This window comes from Trachurus trachurus (assembly GCF_905171665.1).
Source record: "Trachurus trachurus genome assembly, chromosome: 15".
Classification (NCBI taxonomy): domain Eukaryota; kingdom Metazoa; phylum Chordata; class Actinopteri; order Carangiformes; family Carangidae; genus Trachurus; species Trachurus trachurus.
The window spans coordinates 22,532,098-22,547,865 of NC_139906.1; the positions used below are offsets into that span (position 1 = coordinate 22,532,098).

General features: G+C 46.3%; 1 protein-coding gene across 2 annotated transcripts in view; it reads right to left on the bottom strand.

The window, feature by feature from the left end:
* Positions 1-15,768, bottom strand: part of fgfr2 (fibroblast growth factor receptor 2) — a 37,631-nt gene that overhangs the window by 15,707 nt on the left and 6,156 nt on the right. The window contains exons 3-8 of one of the 2 annotated variants that reach the window (XM_083988367.1): positions 11,606-11,863; positions 11,221-11,295; positions 6,887-7,056; positions 4,949-5,072; positions 940-1,130; positions 534-672 (exon numbers count right to left, since the gene is read on the bottom strand). In XM_083988367.1, the coding sequence (XP_083844493.1) occupies positions 534-672; positions 940-1,130; positions 4,949-5,072; positions 6,887-7,056; positions 11,221-11,295; positions 11,606-11,863 (957 nt within the window). The remainder of the gene's footprint in view (positions 1-533; positions 673-939; positions 1,131-4,948; positions 5,073-6,886; positions 7,057-11,220; positions 11,296-11,605; positions 11,864-15,768) is intronic. The other variant, XM_083988366.1, reaches the window with a different exon arrangement.

Consider the following 15,768-nt stretch of genomic DNA (forward strand, 5'->3'; position numbering starts at 1 on the left):
TTTCATCTAGAGCAAAGGATGTTGGGAGTTTCCATGGGTGAGGAGTAGGAGGCTCCATAAACAAAGACACAGACAGAGCCCAGCAAAACATAGGAGAACACCAAAACTAAAAACCCAAAAGGTTCCCGTCACCAACAGAACCTAGAGAGAGATCAGTCCAATCCATACACTGGATTGGACACGTGCACAAACAAACACAGAGAACATGGAGAGCACTGCACTGCAACACCATACACCAACTTGTCACAGCTTGCAAGACAGTCAGAGAAGTTAAAGAGGGGAACGCTAGCTGTGACAATTTCAATGTCTTGGTATGCAGGTCCGAGCAGTGCTTCCAAGGCTGCACCAGTCTCAGCAGCGGAGGGAGCAGCTGAAACACAAAGGTCAACATTAGGGGAATAGAAGGTCTGTGAAACCCAGGACCACCAAGAGACCACCAGTAGGACCACCACAGCACAGCAGGTCTGGGAAGAAGCCCAGGAAACCACAACAGGAGGGAGGGAGGGCAGATGGGGTCAGGTCTCAAGGGTTACCTGGGATGACAGTCAGCCAGCCCGACTGGCTGGCCTCGCCTATATAATTGGAGACTTTACAGATATACTCTCCAGCATCGTCCTCCGTCACGTTGCTGAGGGTGAGCATCTCCACGTCTGAGCTGTTAATGCCAGAACGCTGCAATCCACACACACACACACACATACTTCAGACTTGAACATGAAAACTCAGACAAACAAGTAGAGTTAACCAGGCAGACATGAAAACATCATGATTCAGGTACTGTAAATGGATCAGTTTCAATATATCCATTCATAAGGGAGGGAATGTAATGATTAGTTCCTCATAAGAGCTTTTGAAAACCATCCGAAACACCTGCAACCTAGAACACATCAAGCAAAATCAAGAGGACTGAGAGTCAAAAGAAAAAGTGGAAAAATGTACCTTTAGCACTCGGACATAGGGGTGTCCATCAGGGCCGTAACGACTGCCGTTCTGTGTGATGTGTTTCAACCACTGGATGTGAGGTTGGGCATCGCTATATACTTTACAGACAAAGCGGGCGTCCTCCCCGACATGAACAGTGGTGTTGGCAGGGAGACCAGCCTGGAGAATAGGCCTGTGAGGGGATCGCTCTGTCGAGAGTACGGAAAAGATTTGCGTCAATACCCAAAGTGTAATACAAGGTATTAGGAATCTGCACAGTCACTGTTTCACAAATTTAGCCTTTCTTATATGGTCAAATCTGTTTTCTTTCCCGGTGAGTGAGAATGTTTCCCAGAAACCCTGGCAGGTAAAATCATGACTGTGCTGCCTCTCTCTTATCTCTGAGGCATTTAAAGGCTTCACACAAAACAAAGAGGAGGCATTTATCTCTAAAAGATAAAGAACTGGAGGAGATGGAGGAGGACTTCTGTGAAGTGGGGTGCATACCATATATTGCATATGAGTGAGGAGGGATTAAGTGAAACTATGTGCCAGTGCTGAAAGTGAAACACCTTCGTAGCACCCCCACAACTCCAGCTATCTGCATTCTTCTACAAGCAAACATTTGGCCTGCGAATCCAAACAGAGCGAGACCTGTTGAACAATGCCCCCTTTCAAAACATTACCCGGCCTTCACAACCACACTGAGGAGCCCACCAACCCCCACACTGACAGCACCCACCCGCTGCCACCACACATACACACACACACACAAAATGACATCACTAAGCCTGGGGCGCTGCAGTGGCTTTCCAAAACAAAGCCTGAAGGTAAGTGCAGTGAATTCATGTGCATGTGTGTGTGTGTGTGTAGGGTTGGGGGTGGGTGATGGGGGATGGTCAGAGGATGAGGCTGTGTGATGAAGGGTAGAGGCTGGGTTTAAGAAGAAAGACTAAAAAAGGGAGAAAGAAGCAGGAGGTTAAGTGAAGGGAGGAGAAAGGCTCAACAGATGGAGAGTGCAGAATCTAGGAGGCAGAGACTTCTTCCATATGTCTGCCTGCCCATCTTCCTCCTCCATCTTTCTGAAATCTGTCAGATCAGATGATTCCCACCCCTCCTTCCTCTCTCCCTCCTCCTTCCTGCACATTCCTAGTGCTCGCCTTGTTTATTGTCTCTCTTTCTTTCCCCCCTTTTTTTCTCTCCTACTCCATCTTTCACAGGCCTTCTCACTCTCTTGATCTGACCCAAACAGAAAGGGATGATCGACTTAAATCTAACGCTGTCATCCGGTGCTCTCTTTGTAAAACCCTTCAAACAGAACGCATTCTGCTATGGTTGGTATTTACTAAAATAGACAGAGGTAAAAAAATAAAATAAAATAAAACACACACACACAGAGAACATTTGTAGCTGTGTGGAAATGAACTCAATTGAGCGTAGGGACTATAAGCTTTTGGAGCTTTAACTTTAAAGAAATCACTTCATTATTATAGTTGGTCCAAGTGTTAGCTGGACCAGTTAGAGCTGCATAGTTGACATCTCAGACCAAATGACTGAATGGGTGTGTGGTGCGATTAAATAGGCCACATCATAGTTATGGAGAAACCCCAAAACAATAAAATTTTGTGAAGCAATTCTAGCCTAAATTAAAAGAGGGAATATTGGTGTGTGTGCATATGTGTGTGTGGGGCATGAGCAAGTGTAGAAAGGTTCTTTTTATGGCCCATTGACCTCACACAAAAACGCTGCACGAGGGAAGAACATGGAGGACGATGCAAAGAGTTTGTATGCAGCACGAGGAGGAAATGGTGAATGGAGAAGCTAACAGGTTCTGGAGATGGGCTCCATGAATTGAAGTGGATGAAAGAGTAGACCCTGCGGTACATTTAAAAAAAATGTTTTGCTGTGACCACTATGTAGTGACCCGTTTTTAAACTGAATCCATTAATCAATTAAGTCATTAGTGGAGTAATTTGATGGCAGCGGTGGTGGGATAGAGGCAGGATGAAGCGTTGAGGAGACAGACCAGTGGCATTCCATGCTGTCCCATGCGAGACTGGTGAACTCTGGGTAACCTGGCGATTTGGCACACAAGGCCCTAAAGGTCAGGTAGGGGCACAGGCACAGGAAGGGCTCTGCATGGTACAGGATGGCATGGGGCTACCAACAAAGTGCCGCATTGCCACCGGGTGCCACAGCTCTGATTGAAAAGAGCCGATGTCTGTTTTGACTCCTCATTTGTGTCTACTTGTCATGTGTTCCTGCTCGTGGATGTCCAACTGTGGCCCTTTCTCCAGAGGCCAGTTTGAACCAGAAAAGACCGGCTGCTTTTGGTTTCAATGGCTAATCCTACAGGTCATTTTAGCAAAAAAAAAAAAAAAAAGACTGATAAGAACGGCCTTTTCTGTCTGCTTTCCTTCTTTTCTCTGTCTTCTACTCTCCTCCCTCTGTCCACCCTAACTACAATGGAGGAAAATGAAGCAAGAGGTTTCCAGGGTGCAGTGGCTGTGGAGCCAGACGTGGAGGGGGTTTACTGCTCTGCAATAAAACAGAACAAAAAACAGAAATATGCAGTCTGAAGGAGAGCTTTAGCTAACTCTAGGGGGGGAGCAGAGCAGGGGGCCTGTGTTGGGGAGCATGTATGAGTGCGCGTGTGTGGACCTTCATGAGTGTGTGTATATGCGCCCTTATGCACGTTGTACAAAAACCCTCAGGTATTCAAACTCCATCTGATAAAAGGAAAATAATACTCCTTATTACCATGGAGACACTAATGAAAACAGAAGTGTGTAATTACAGCAGGTCTGTTCAGGACAATGGAGACAGTCGGAGAATAATTCTGCGTACCGACACAGTCTTCTTACATCTGAACTGACCAGTGGCCTCTAAAGGATCTATTTTTGAGTCAAACTGCTGCAGCTGCATGTCTGTGCTTGGTATCTGTGGATTATTGACCAGCCTTTAGAAGAATAACTGTGTCAGATAAACTTTGATGTGTACTGATTGCTTGTGTAGTGGTTCGAGTGAGGCCAAAGGAGAGTGGGTTTGCATAGAATTAAGGGCAAAGTTGCGGCACACTCACTCACACACACGCACACACATTGATCTATTATCTTTATCCCAACCCCCCTTGTTGTCCCCACTGTCTATTGATTCTGCAAACTGAGCAGAAAAACACTCTGCTTTTTGCGCTCCAAAGGTCAAAGTGAGGGGTTGACTGAGTTGGGTCTGAACGCGCTGTGATAGTGCTGAGGTCAGCACTCTGTGTCCTCAAAAAGGGACACTAAACGATCACCCGCTACCGGTTTGAGTCCCCATCACACAGTCTCTGAGCCGGCCTTAAAGGGTCAGTCAAACCAAATTACACACACATGGACAAAACAAAAGCATACTTTTCCACTTAACCCTTGTGTTATTGAGCCGTGCAGATCATTTCTGTATTGTTAGCCACGGTTGTGGGGCTCAGATCATGGAAAATCTGAGTAAAATGTTGAACAACAATACGCTTTTATTTACAGACACAGAGTTGCTCAAGATATTTCACTGACTGCCCTGTCAGCAATTCTCTAATGATGTAATTCTACAATAAAAAGCAGTCACAATGAAAAGTAATGTGATTTGAGTGACATGGTCCTTTAAATAGAAATGGAAAATGTATATTTTTATAGTTTAGTGATAACTGTTTCTGGAGTTATGTCAAACATAATTTGAACTGTAACCTCATATGAATAATGATGTTATAAAAGAGAGATTTTATATAATAAAAACTGCATTAAAACTGATGAAACATGCATGTTTAGCTTCCACTCACTTGGCAGCACTATTTGACCTGCACCTGCATCCAGCGTGCACCTGGGCCATCAAATATCACACACACACACAAACACACACACACACACTACACTATTCTCACTGTGAGAACTCTTTCAGCTGCACTCCCCCTTTCCTCCATCCCCCTCCTCCTCCTTCGCCGGCTCCACAGGTGTACTCTCAATCTCACAGTGTGTTTTTTGTACATGGTACTCACCCACTACGTCCAAGGTGTACGTGTGGTTGATGCCTCCAAACTCGTTCTCCACCAGGCAGGTGTAGTTGCCCTTGTCCGACGGCACCACGCTCTCCATGATCAGAGTCCAATGCTGGCTGCGTATCTGGATACAAGAGGAGAGAAATGTAGACTTACAGTAACTGACGCAGCGACATGAGACGGATGATGATGAGAATTTGGATGGAAGGGTGAAAGATTAGATGCAGTATAGTGGAAAACAATTTTGAGGCAGATGACAGCCTCGTTCCAGCAGAGTGAGAGTATTTTCCATATGCCTGCGAATAAAATCTAATAAAAAATATCTATAAATGATTAGGTTATAGTTTTTGAGTTTGATAAAGTGGAGCTGGCTGTATTTTTTTTATAAAGATAAAAATAAACTGATAAATAACACCCTGTGAATTTCCCTGTAACTGTGTGATTCTTCTCACAGTTATCTTACGCAATAAACCCCACCTGTCTGGTCTAGAGTACTTTCGAGCGCACAGGTATACAGAATTATTTGTGAAATTAACGTCACCTGTGTGTGGAATCCACAGGTGTGAGCTAACAATAGTGTTTCCGTCTCCAGACTGAAGGGAGAGTGCAGCTACTGCTTGTACAGGCCTACATTTCTGACAATGGAGAGATTATGCCACAGGGCTGGGCTCAGGTACAGCTTTTGTCCACCATTTGTTGACAAAAAGAGAGAAACAAGCTGCCCACAGTGCTTCTGACAGCCTGACTGTATCGTTTCCGTCACGTTGCGGCTGTTTTTTGTCTGCGCTGTAATGAGCCTGCTGAAAGCCAAAGGGAAGCGACATTAGTGGCTGCATCAACATAATCTGCTCCTAAACTTTCCTGGCAGGGAGACGTGTTTCCTCATAAACCATCAGGCATTAACCAGGAGCCTCAGACTCGTTCAGCATCACTGGATCTTTTCATAAATTAATTTCATAGCTGTCTGGTTAAACGGGTGTTCCACTCTATCAGTACGCCTCGAGCATATACAGTACGAAAATGCTGCACGCTCAGAGAGACAAAGAGAGGAATTTAGGCAAAATAAATGCAATCCAAATGGACTCCGTCATGGTGGAGGAATACTTCTCATTCAGACCAGTTGTAGCCTTTTTATACAAAGAGGAAATAAAACATAACCACACCAACTTTACTTTCCCATGACACGCAGCATCAGGAATTTTCACCACATATAAATCAACTCAGACCGTTTATTCACAGGATATATAGAAAATAGAAGGTCATACTCATTTAAGTGGACATGGAATTAAAGTGACCAAAGTAAGCTTTACTCTGGCAGTAAGTGTATTGGAGCTCATTTATAGAGGTGCAAGCTTCTCAGCACATCAAGCTCCTTACAGTTTAAACTTTAACCAGCTCAGCAACAGTGTTTGTAAATCACATTTCATAACAACAGAATCACATGCTCGAATCGCACACTTCTCTCCGAGCAAAGCCAGTGGGACCTGTTCTCCCTGATTGAGTTACCTCAGCATTCTCAACTCACCTCAACCCTGACGCTACCTACTTTCTCTATACATTACTGTTTGGGGGCATTTAACCCTTAAGTCCAGGGCTTAGGTTTCTAATTGTTGGGGGTAAAGAACCATTTCGAGTTACAGTGAGAGGCTCTGCAAAGTATCCTGGTGAGAGGAGGCGCACGGATGAGCAATTCCAATTTCACACCAGAAACCTTGCCCTCGTTTCCTCTGTCTACTCTCCTCCCGTCTCTCCAGTGAAGGGTGGAAAAGGGGTGAAAGGACAGTCGGAGAATGAGTGGAAGAGCGAGGCTTGACGTCCCTTGTAAATACAATCACAAGATTTCCACAAACACTGTAGCACAGAAAGCAGTAAAACGCAAGAGAAAGCAGCGAGTTGACATTTGTGATAAAAAGTGTGATGTATTACTGTTTATCCTACCTTATACCCTCCCATGCGGTCCTCTTGGCGGAAAGGCCTGCTGTTCTTAAGCCAGCTCATCTTGGGCCGGGGGTTGCCTCCTGCTGCACAGCGGAACTTGACTGTGTTGGCAGCTGGCACCGCATGCAGCTTCTTCTCCATCTTTGCTGACGAGGTCCAATACGGAGCGCCTACGAGCAGAGAACAGTTGGTGTTCAGCGAGGAGGAGATTTCCTAATCATGTCCTCAACAGTTTGGCTTCAGGACCCTGGACTGACTGAGGCTGATATACTTGGAAGCGTGACTGCAGAGAAGCCAAATCTGAACCATTCTTAACACCCCACCCCCCTCCCACCCCCCAAAAGCAGCACTGACTGACCTGCCGTCTGCATAACACAACCCAGAGCTCCACACTCAAACAGTTAAATAAAAACACACACTTTCCCCATAGGCTCAGCGGGGTGTTGCAGAGGGGGGAAAAACATCAGCTCTGAGGGGAGAATGTGCCTGGGCGTTGCCAAGAGGGTAACTAGACCATCACATTCAATTTCATCTCATTCCACTTAGCAGCTTTTTTTTCTCCCTCCACTTCCTCCAATTACCATAGCTCCCATGTTTATCTGCCCGTCACTTGGCCAGATATGGACGGCAGGGCCAGGGATGCTTATCACCCTTGGAAAATAATTATGTGCCGTCAGGGGAGAAAATGAATGTCACATTTAACACACCATTCCAAGAGTTGTCAACACAGACTTTTATCCTGCTTTATCTCCGCCAAACTGTTAGCGTTTCTCCTACTGAAGCCACCTTTCTTGTGTTTTGTCCATTCCCCGGTTCCCTCTCTTTCTCTCAATTTCTGAGCCTCCGTCAGCTGGATTTTCTTCCGAGCCCCCCACCCGCCCTTTCTCTCTGCACCTGGGAGTGTGATTGCCTAAGCAGATGGGGCTCAGAGGGGAAGAGAAACTCAAAGTCAAACAACAACCCAAACGGTCTTCTACACCATCACGTTCTCTCCGTATAGTACAAGCAGCACAAGGAATACCCACAGATAAGACCACTACTGACTTTTGTATGACCCTTCAACATAAATTAAGTCCCAGGGGGAAGTTTGCTTCAAGTGCCCTCCCCTGGCTCTTTTTCCAGCCTGTCCAATCTGCATACTATTAGACACCTCCCATCATTTTCTCTGGAACGCACCACCGGACAAGTCGTGCATACTTGGAGAGTAAAGTCAGTAAACAGTGCTCTTCCTTCCTGAATGGATGCATACGTTAAGCACTCAAACTATAATTAGTCACCCCCCCCCCCCCCCCTCCTTTCTTATTTTTCCTCCTCACTCTCACTATCTGCTATTCTCTTCCTGCTTCTTCACCTCTCACTCCCCTCCATTTCTCTCCATTCACTCTTCCTGTCATCACTCCATCCGTTCAGACAGAGACAGATTAGGTGGAGACCGGCTCGTCCGTGCTGCTGTCTCTCCCAAACGACCTCTGACCCCAAACTGGCAGTCAGGTCCGAGGATGAGGCTGGGACTTGAAAGGTGAGCGGTGCTGTTTCCCATGCTCTCCGTCTGGAGGGGCAGCACTTCAAACGAGACGACCCTTGGACCTCTCTCCAGATGAGGCCAAACTCTCACTGGCCCAACTGCTGTGGCCTCCAGGAACCCCCGCCACCCCCAAAGCCCCGTGCATCCGGATCCCCACTCACGGCTGTTTATCCTAAGCTGGCCTGGGGTGAGCTGAGGTTATCTAACCCCTGTGCTATGAGTTTACATTTTTTTCTCTAACTTCCTCCGGAGAGCTTAATCCACCAGCGTCCCAGAGCAGTTTGTCATTGTTGAGATGATTTCTAGTTAGGCAGCGATATCCTCCTATTCACTATTTGTCTATGTGAACTTAGGAAGGCAACTTTGTGCAATTATTAGAGCTACTGTTGTGAGATTTAGAGACCAAGAGCACTGGTCCTTTTTGAAAAAGTGTCAGTGAAGAGAAACACCCTTGTTTGTGTGTGCATTCCTGCTAAATCCAAAAAGTCACCAGAATTAGAGATAAATGATGTGATCTTTGAACAGTGGAGCTATGATAATGGAGTGTTTATGGCTCCGCAACATAAGCAAACAACCCCAAAGCTATAATCACATTCTGAATCAAGTGGAGCTAAATCCTGATTGGTTTACAGAAACGTGTGAAATCAACTTTTTCTCTTCCAGTTGACTCCCACCTACTTCAAAGAAGTAAAACTGACATCAGACTAAATAAAAACACTCAAATATTGTGCTCATGGTCACGCAATGTAAGACACTGACTGAGTAAAGACTGTTCAATGGCTTTAAAATATTTTTTTCCCAAATCCTTTTTCACACATTATGACTTTCTTCAGAGTGTCTGGGCTTTCTTTCTTGTAACCTTGCAAATTTAATGTCATTAAGATTTTTATTTTTTCTATAAAATATGACTTCACCCTCATAATATCATATTTTTCTCATAAACTTACAGCTGCTCTCAATACTTTTTTTTTTTTCAAAATATTGTGACTGTAATTTAGAAACCTCTCATTTATTTTCCTAAAGTGGCCATAATATTCAGTAACTCAAATACTACTAGGGTTAGGGTTTTTGCACTAACATACCTATAACAATATAGATATAAAACAGGACTTTGGTAAAGGCGCAGGTGTATTAAATCAATGCTTTATGTTGTAACTCTAACTTTAATTGTACTGATGAGATGGGTCTCTTCTGACTTGTGCAGCTCTAACTAAAGGTGACGATAAAGGAAGACAGAGATTTTGTAACAACAAGAGGACTCCAGGCACAAAGCAAAGCTCCACGTGGCTCATGACATCAGCACGACCCCCCTCCGCCTGCCCACCCTCACCCTTCCCCTAAACACAGCTTCCCTCACAGATCCCTGTAGAGGTTCTTCCATGTCTCCTCCAATAACACCACCCACTGCTGACGATGGACAAACACACTGGACTCTCTCCCTTTTCAACTTTTTTCACCCACTTGTGTTGTTCACTCTTCTACACAAAATCAAATCAAAATGCTCTGGGCCTGATGCCCGGCCCATTCTGAGAAGAAAAAGAAGAAGAAGAAGAAGAAAAAGGCCACTAATATAAAGCTACACCCCACAGTCTCCGCTCTCATTCCCTCCCACGCCTACATGCACCCTCCTCCCTCCCTCCCTCGCTCCAGTCCTCGGCCCGGGGCCAAGGCTCCACGCCATGCTCAGAGAAGTGCTGGTACCGATCCAACAAGGCTCCCCTCCTCCTTCTGCCTCTTTTTCTTCCCTTCTTCTCCCCCATTTCTTTTAATAACAATTTCAGTTTTAAATTATCAGAAATACACACATTGAGAAAACGTGACTGTAGAGCCAGAACAGCTTTCTCTTTGTTTTCAAACAGCTTATTACCACCAGAATGGCTGGATCTTGGAAGCCCCCATTTTTTCCTCTTGCTGAGTTTCTCTCTCTCTCTCTCCCTCTCTCTCTCTCTCTCTCCCCATATTTAATGGATTTCAGGCAATTACAGTTAGCCCAAAAGTGGAGGAGGAGGACTCACGGTGAGACGCAAAGCGTGTGGAGAATTTTAACAAGATGTGGAAGCCCTCATCTTTACTTCAGCCTCCTCCTCACTGAGTTATGTGTATGTGAACACATGCATGTATGCACGTGACTACATAAACACACCACGATCCTAACGCATACACAAAACTAGGGTAAAACTTTCTCTTTCACACACACACACACACGCATACACACAGGCCCATCAGGTGGGTAACTGGGTCCAGATGGGCGTCTTTCATAATGGATGAGTCCAGCTGACTGACTGGCTGGCTGGCTCCATGAGGCCTGACTACCTGAGAGACACTAGCAGAAGGAATGTCAGGAATCCCTGTATTCCCTGGAGCAGCCTCGGAGACACACACACACACACACACACACACACACACACACACAGTCCACAGTCTCACAGTATGGGCTTAGACTGGTATGCTAAGGTATAGAATAGCAGAGATGCATGTGCAGGGCAGAGTTGACACGACTTTTGGTGTCACTACCGTGCGTTTCTGCCCAGCTGTGAGAAAATAGAGACTATCCACTCTCTCTCCTGCCTTAATCATAAACATACAGTCACAGTCTGCACTTGGCTAATAACCACTGACATAGCTAAGTAGATTATTTCACCAAGGGATTAAGTCCTCGTAAGTGTTTAGCTATTAAATTCTGACATGCCGCTAAGGACTGTTCATTACAGATATCATAGCATTCCTCAAGGGTGCCTACTCTATGTGAGTTGGTGAGTGACAGCACATCACAACTTATCATGCTTCTTTTTGCTCCCCCCATACTCACTTAACTGCTCTCCATCCGCCCCTGTGTCCTCCGATCGCTCTGTATCGTCCTCGTCATCCCCCGACGAGATGGCATCTGCACAGAGTAACCACTGAGTTACCTTGTCGCAAGCTGTATCCTTACACAGACAGTATTGCATGCAGAGATATTCATGCTGTCAAGTTTTCACAAATGTGTCTGTGCAAATTTGTGAAGAAAATGCAGAGTGGGGTATTTTCAGTAACTGTATCCACACACACACTTTCAAGACCATCAGAAAGAACACAATTGAGGATGGACATCCCAAACCATATCTGCTCCATGGCCACTTCCTGGATACAGTGGTTCTGCTTCAAACTCCCTGTCCCATCCTGACCTGTTCTGTCCTATCTGATCCCTGACTCACCTGTGACATTCACTATGAAGCAGACCGTGTCTTTGCCCACGCTGGTGCAGGCGTACAGGCCCGAATCCTTGGGCGTGGCATCACGGATCTGCAGCACCTCTTGCTCTATCAGCGTGCGGTTGTTGGTGCCCAGAGAGCTGCCATCTTTGGTCCAGGTGATGGTCCCCGTCTGTGGCAGAGGGCAGCTCAGCTTCAGCACTTCCCCTGGGTGCACTGAGCACACCGTGGGCTTAGAAATTTGGTATTTGTTCGATGCCTCTGCAGAGCAGATGGGGAGGAGTGGGGGGTGAAGGAGGAAAGGAGAGGGGGGAGGAGGGAAAGGCCAGATTTGAAGAGGGTGCACAAGAAGGAGGAAAGAGAGGTGGGAGAAGAAGAAACAAGCCATAGTGTAAGAAACAAAAACACCATATGACCCCCAATAGATGCACTCAAATCAACTTATGCAGGAGGAGCAATACAGAGAAGAGGAGGCCCATTTTATTAAACCGCCACACCAACATGTTGTTACCACAAACTCCCAGTCAGTCATTGAAATGAGGCCCTTGGAAAATACCATTGTTCTGTTATCAAGTTGTGCAGTGTGATTCAGAGCATGCAGTTACGGCCAGAGCAGCATATATAGAGAAAAAAAAACACAATCAGTGCTTTACGAGCTGTGCTGACAGACAAACCCTCCCTTTTAGCGAAGATGCCAAGCAGCCGTTTTGCGTGAGTATAGGAGCAGTTTAGGCAGATTTCTTCAGCCTAAAAAAAAAAAGTGGGTGATAAAACTCCTGTACGTCTGCCCATCAGAAAGGAAAGCAGCCAGAAAGGTCCAGGACGGAAGCAGTTGTCAGGCAGGGGAAGGGGGAGGGAGGGGAAGGAGAGAGGGGGGGTGATCTCTGTTTTGGCTCCTCTCTGGCTTTTGACTCTGCGCCTAAGCTGCGAAAACCTTGACCTGTCTGTAGCCTGACTCTCCTGTTTTCCATCTCCCTCGTCTTCATTTTCTTTCATAACACGGCCATGGAGGAGCTACAACCCCGGCAAAGGATCTGCTCGCCAAGGCAGAGCGCAAGAAAACTCCGCTAGACTCCAAAGTGCATAAAACCTTCACTTCTGGGAGAAAATCCAAGTCAGCCTGTGAGTGCATGTGTGTACACCCTGTCCTCTGACTTGTACAACAGCACAGAGAGAAGGAGGTGAATCTCTAATGAATTAAAGGGAATTTCGAGAGTCCATAGCTGAGACTGCACTTCTACATCGGGATGGATTTTATCTATTGCCATGCGATAGCTACACTGTGACTGAATGTTGAGCAAAAGGGGGGAAAACCTGCATGAAATACAAGCTGGCTTCTGCCATATATACCACAGCCAATTCCAGTCACCCCGAGGCAGACACACACATGCACACACACTCATATACACACACGAAATGTGTACATTCACTCATCTCAAACGCAGACAGATCTCAACACGCTTTGCAACCATTAGCTGTGAGAAGAAAAATTGAAGAAACTCCAAGTTTTCCTCTTTACTGCAGAACAAAAATGTCCAAAACTGTGTGTGTATGTGTGTGTGTGTGTGTGTTTTCTTCAGAGGAAACTGAAGGAGTGGGTCAAACAAAGAGTAGGATTGAAAAGATCAAGGAGGAAAAATAGCAACAGTGGAAAAGCGTAAGTGATGAAGGTCTTCTAGGTGGAGCGTGAGGCTGAAGGCTGATAGGTGTAATTACAGAGGCAGTGGCACTCCCAGCCTTTCCTGTACCTCAACGCACCTTTTCAACAACATCCCACCCTCATTATGCATTGCTGCCCGATGTGTGTGTGTGTGCGCGCTAAAAGTGTACATACACACTAGCCTCAACAGGAAGGGAAAGTCATTCCGCCACAAGCCAGCAATCGAGGCATGTGTGCGAGCCTCTAAAACATTCCCCCTGGGCAAGAAGACACACACAGGTACAGTTCCTGTATTGTCCCTGTTTTTCTCTCTCTCTTTCTCTCTTTCCTTCAATCCAGAAATAATTAACCCCTCCCTCACCATTCAGGGCTGAGTGTGTGGTCTGATAAGAGGTGGAGCTCCTGTGCTGATTGATGGGAGCTGTCTCCACTGCCTTTTATGACGCGGTTTTCCGCACCGCAGGCCTTCGCTTTGACATCACTAGTGGTTACACCTTTTCCTTTATTGTTTTTGTTTAATTTAGGATTTTAGGGGATTAAGAAATGTTGTAACTGGCACAAAGCAGCGTAGGTATCTCCTGGGATGCTAGCAGGTACAGACAGCTTCAACATACAAGGTCAGTAAATGAGGCTGAACACCCACACGCATAGGCAGCGCTGTCTGTCAGCACATAGAAGGCACTGAGGCACTTCATAGGAAGATGATACCAACACACTACAGGGAGGGGTCTGAGGAGGAAGGATGGAAGATGGAAGGAGGGAAAATCAGTACAAAGGAAGAGACGGGGAAGAGAGAGACAGGAGAGGAGGACTCTCTCCAAATGGTGACTCTGATTAAAGAAAGCACGGACGTGTTAGTTCTGCCTTCATCATGTTCTTATCTCTGCTGTGTCCATCTGTTCTCCTCCATCAACTCCTCCTCCTCCTCCTCCTGCTGCTGCTGCTGCTCCTTCATTTCCCTCTTTAACCTCCTGTCCGCTTTGCCCTCTCCTTCCCCCTTCCCGCACATCCCCACCCCCACTCTCACCCCGCTGACCTAACCCTGACCCTTCCCAGACCTGTTGACACCTCCAGCAGGCCTGATTGTTCATGGGAACCTGTTTCATGGAAGTATACACACACACACACACACACACACACACACACACACACACACACACACACTGAGAAAGTACAGGTATTGTGTCACACCTTTATAAACGCTTGTATTGCACACATGCACACCTGGAGATACACACTCAAACACTCCTTACTCTACTTGGAAAGAGTTTACAAGAGTCCAGGGATGCATGCTGAGTTGAAGAGTTGAAACACTTCACTGCAGATTTTTCATCTCTGCAAAGTTTCACCCCCCTCTGCACCACAGGAGGGGGCGGGAGCCTCTCTATCTCTCTCTCACACACACACACACACACAGGCATGCCATGCACACACGCTTTTGCTCAATTTCAATCGACCAGCTTTCTCCTCTTCCCTCCCTCCTTCATCACTATCATTTTGCCTCTCTCCCCCTGAAGCGCATCTCCATTTCAAAACCCATCTCTCTCTTCTTTTCTGACAGCTATTACAAGTGTCTATCAGGTGTGATAGATTGAGGCTGTCCACTCCTCGCTATCTCTCCGTCCTCATTCACACCGACTTGTCTGGCAATAATTAGTCTCGCAGTCTGAGAGTCTGCAGTAATATGCGGCAGTTCTCACCAATGTCTCTTTGACGTCTATCTCTCTCTGTCAGAACGGCGAGATCCAGGCAGCGGCACTGGTAAAGTGGCGAGGGCTGGGGTTTGCGATAGCCCCGGAGTCTCTCTTACGTAAATGATGTTATGAATCTAATTCTGCAGAAAGGCGCATGCTGCTGGAAGTCAATTCTGACATCTCATCCCTGTCGCATTCTGCACAACGGGACAAGTGGACTACATGTAATGACTTGGGACAGGGACACACAGACTTCCAAATCACACTATCTCTGCTGCCCTTCTCCTCCCTCCTTTTTAACTCTCCTCTTTCCTCTGCATCCTCCTCACGTAGCCAAATCTCATGACTTCTCTCCCCGTTTTTTTTGTCTCCCCCTCTTTTCTCGCATCCTTTCACATTTAAATCCCTCCTTGGCTTTTTTTTTATACTGACAAAGGAGCAGCTCTGCGAACTGGCTCCTGCTGGCGTCCATGGCAACAGCCCCTCCAGTGCTTTCACTCCTAATCAAGGCATTGCCTGAACCCCACCCGACCCCTTTAACCCACTGGCTCCCCCCCTTATCTCCCAAGACCTTTTTTAGTTTGCACCACCGATGACCCTTGGAGCTCAGCATGTCTCTACACTGCTTTGGCTTCTACAGATTCATATTGAATACAGAATCAGACAAGACAAAACTCAAAGGATCAACTAGATAATAAAACAGTTTTCCCGCTCTCTATCAATATTGGAAGCTGCATTATTCTCAGAAAAGTGAGCAGACAGGAGATTCAGTGTTGAGCACAAAGAAGATAAATCTACAGCTCTGCAGAGGT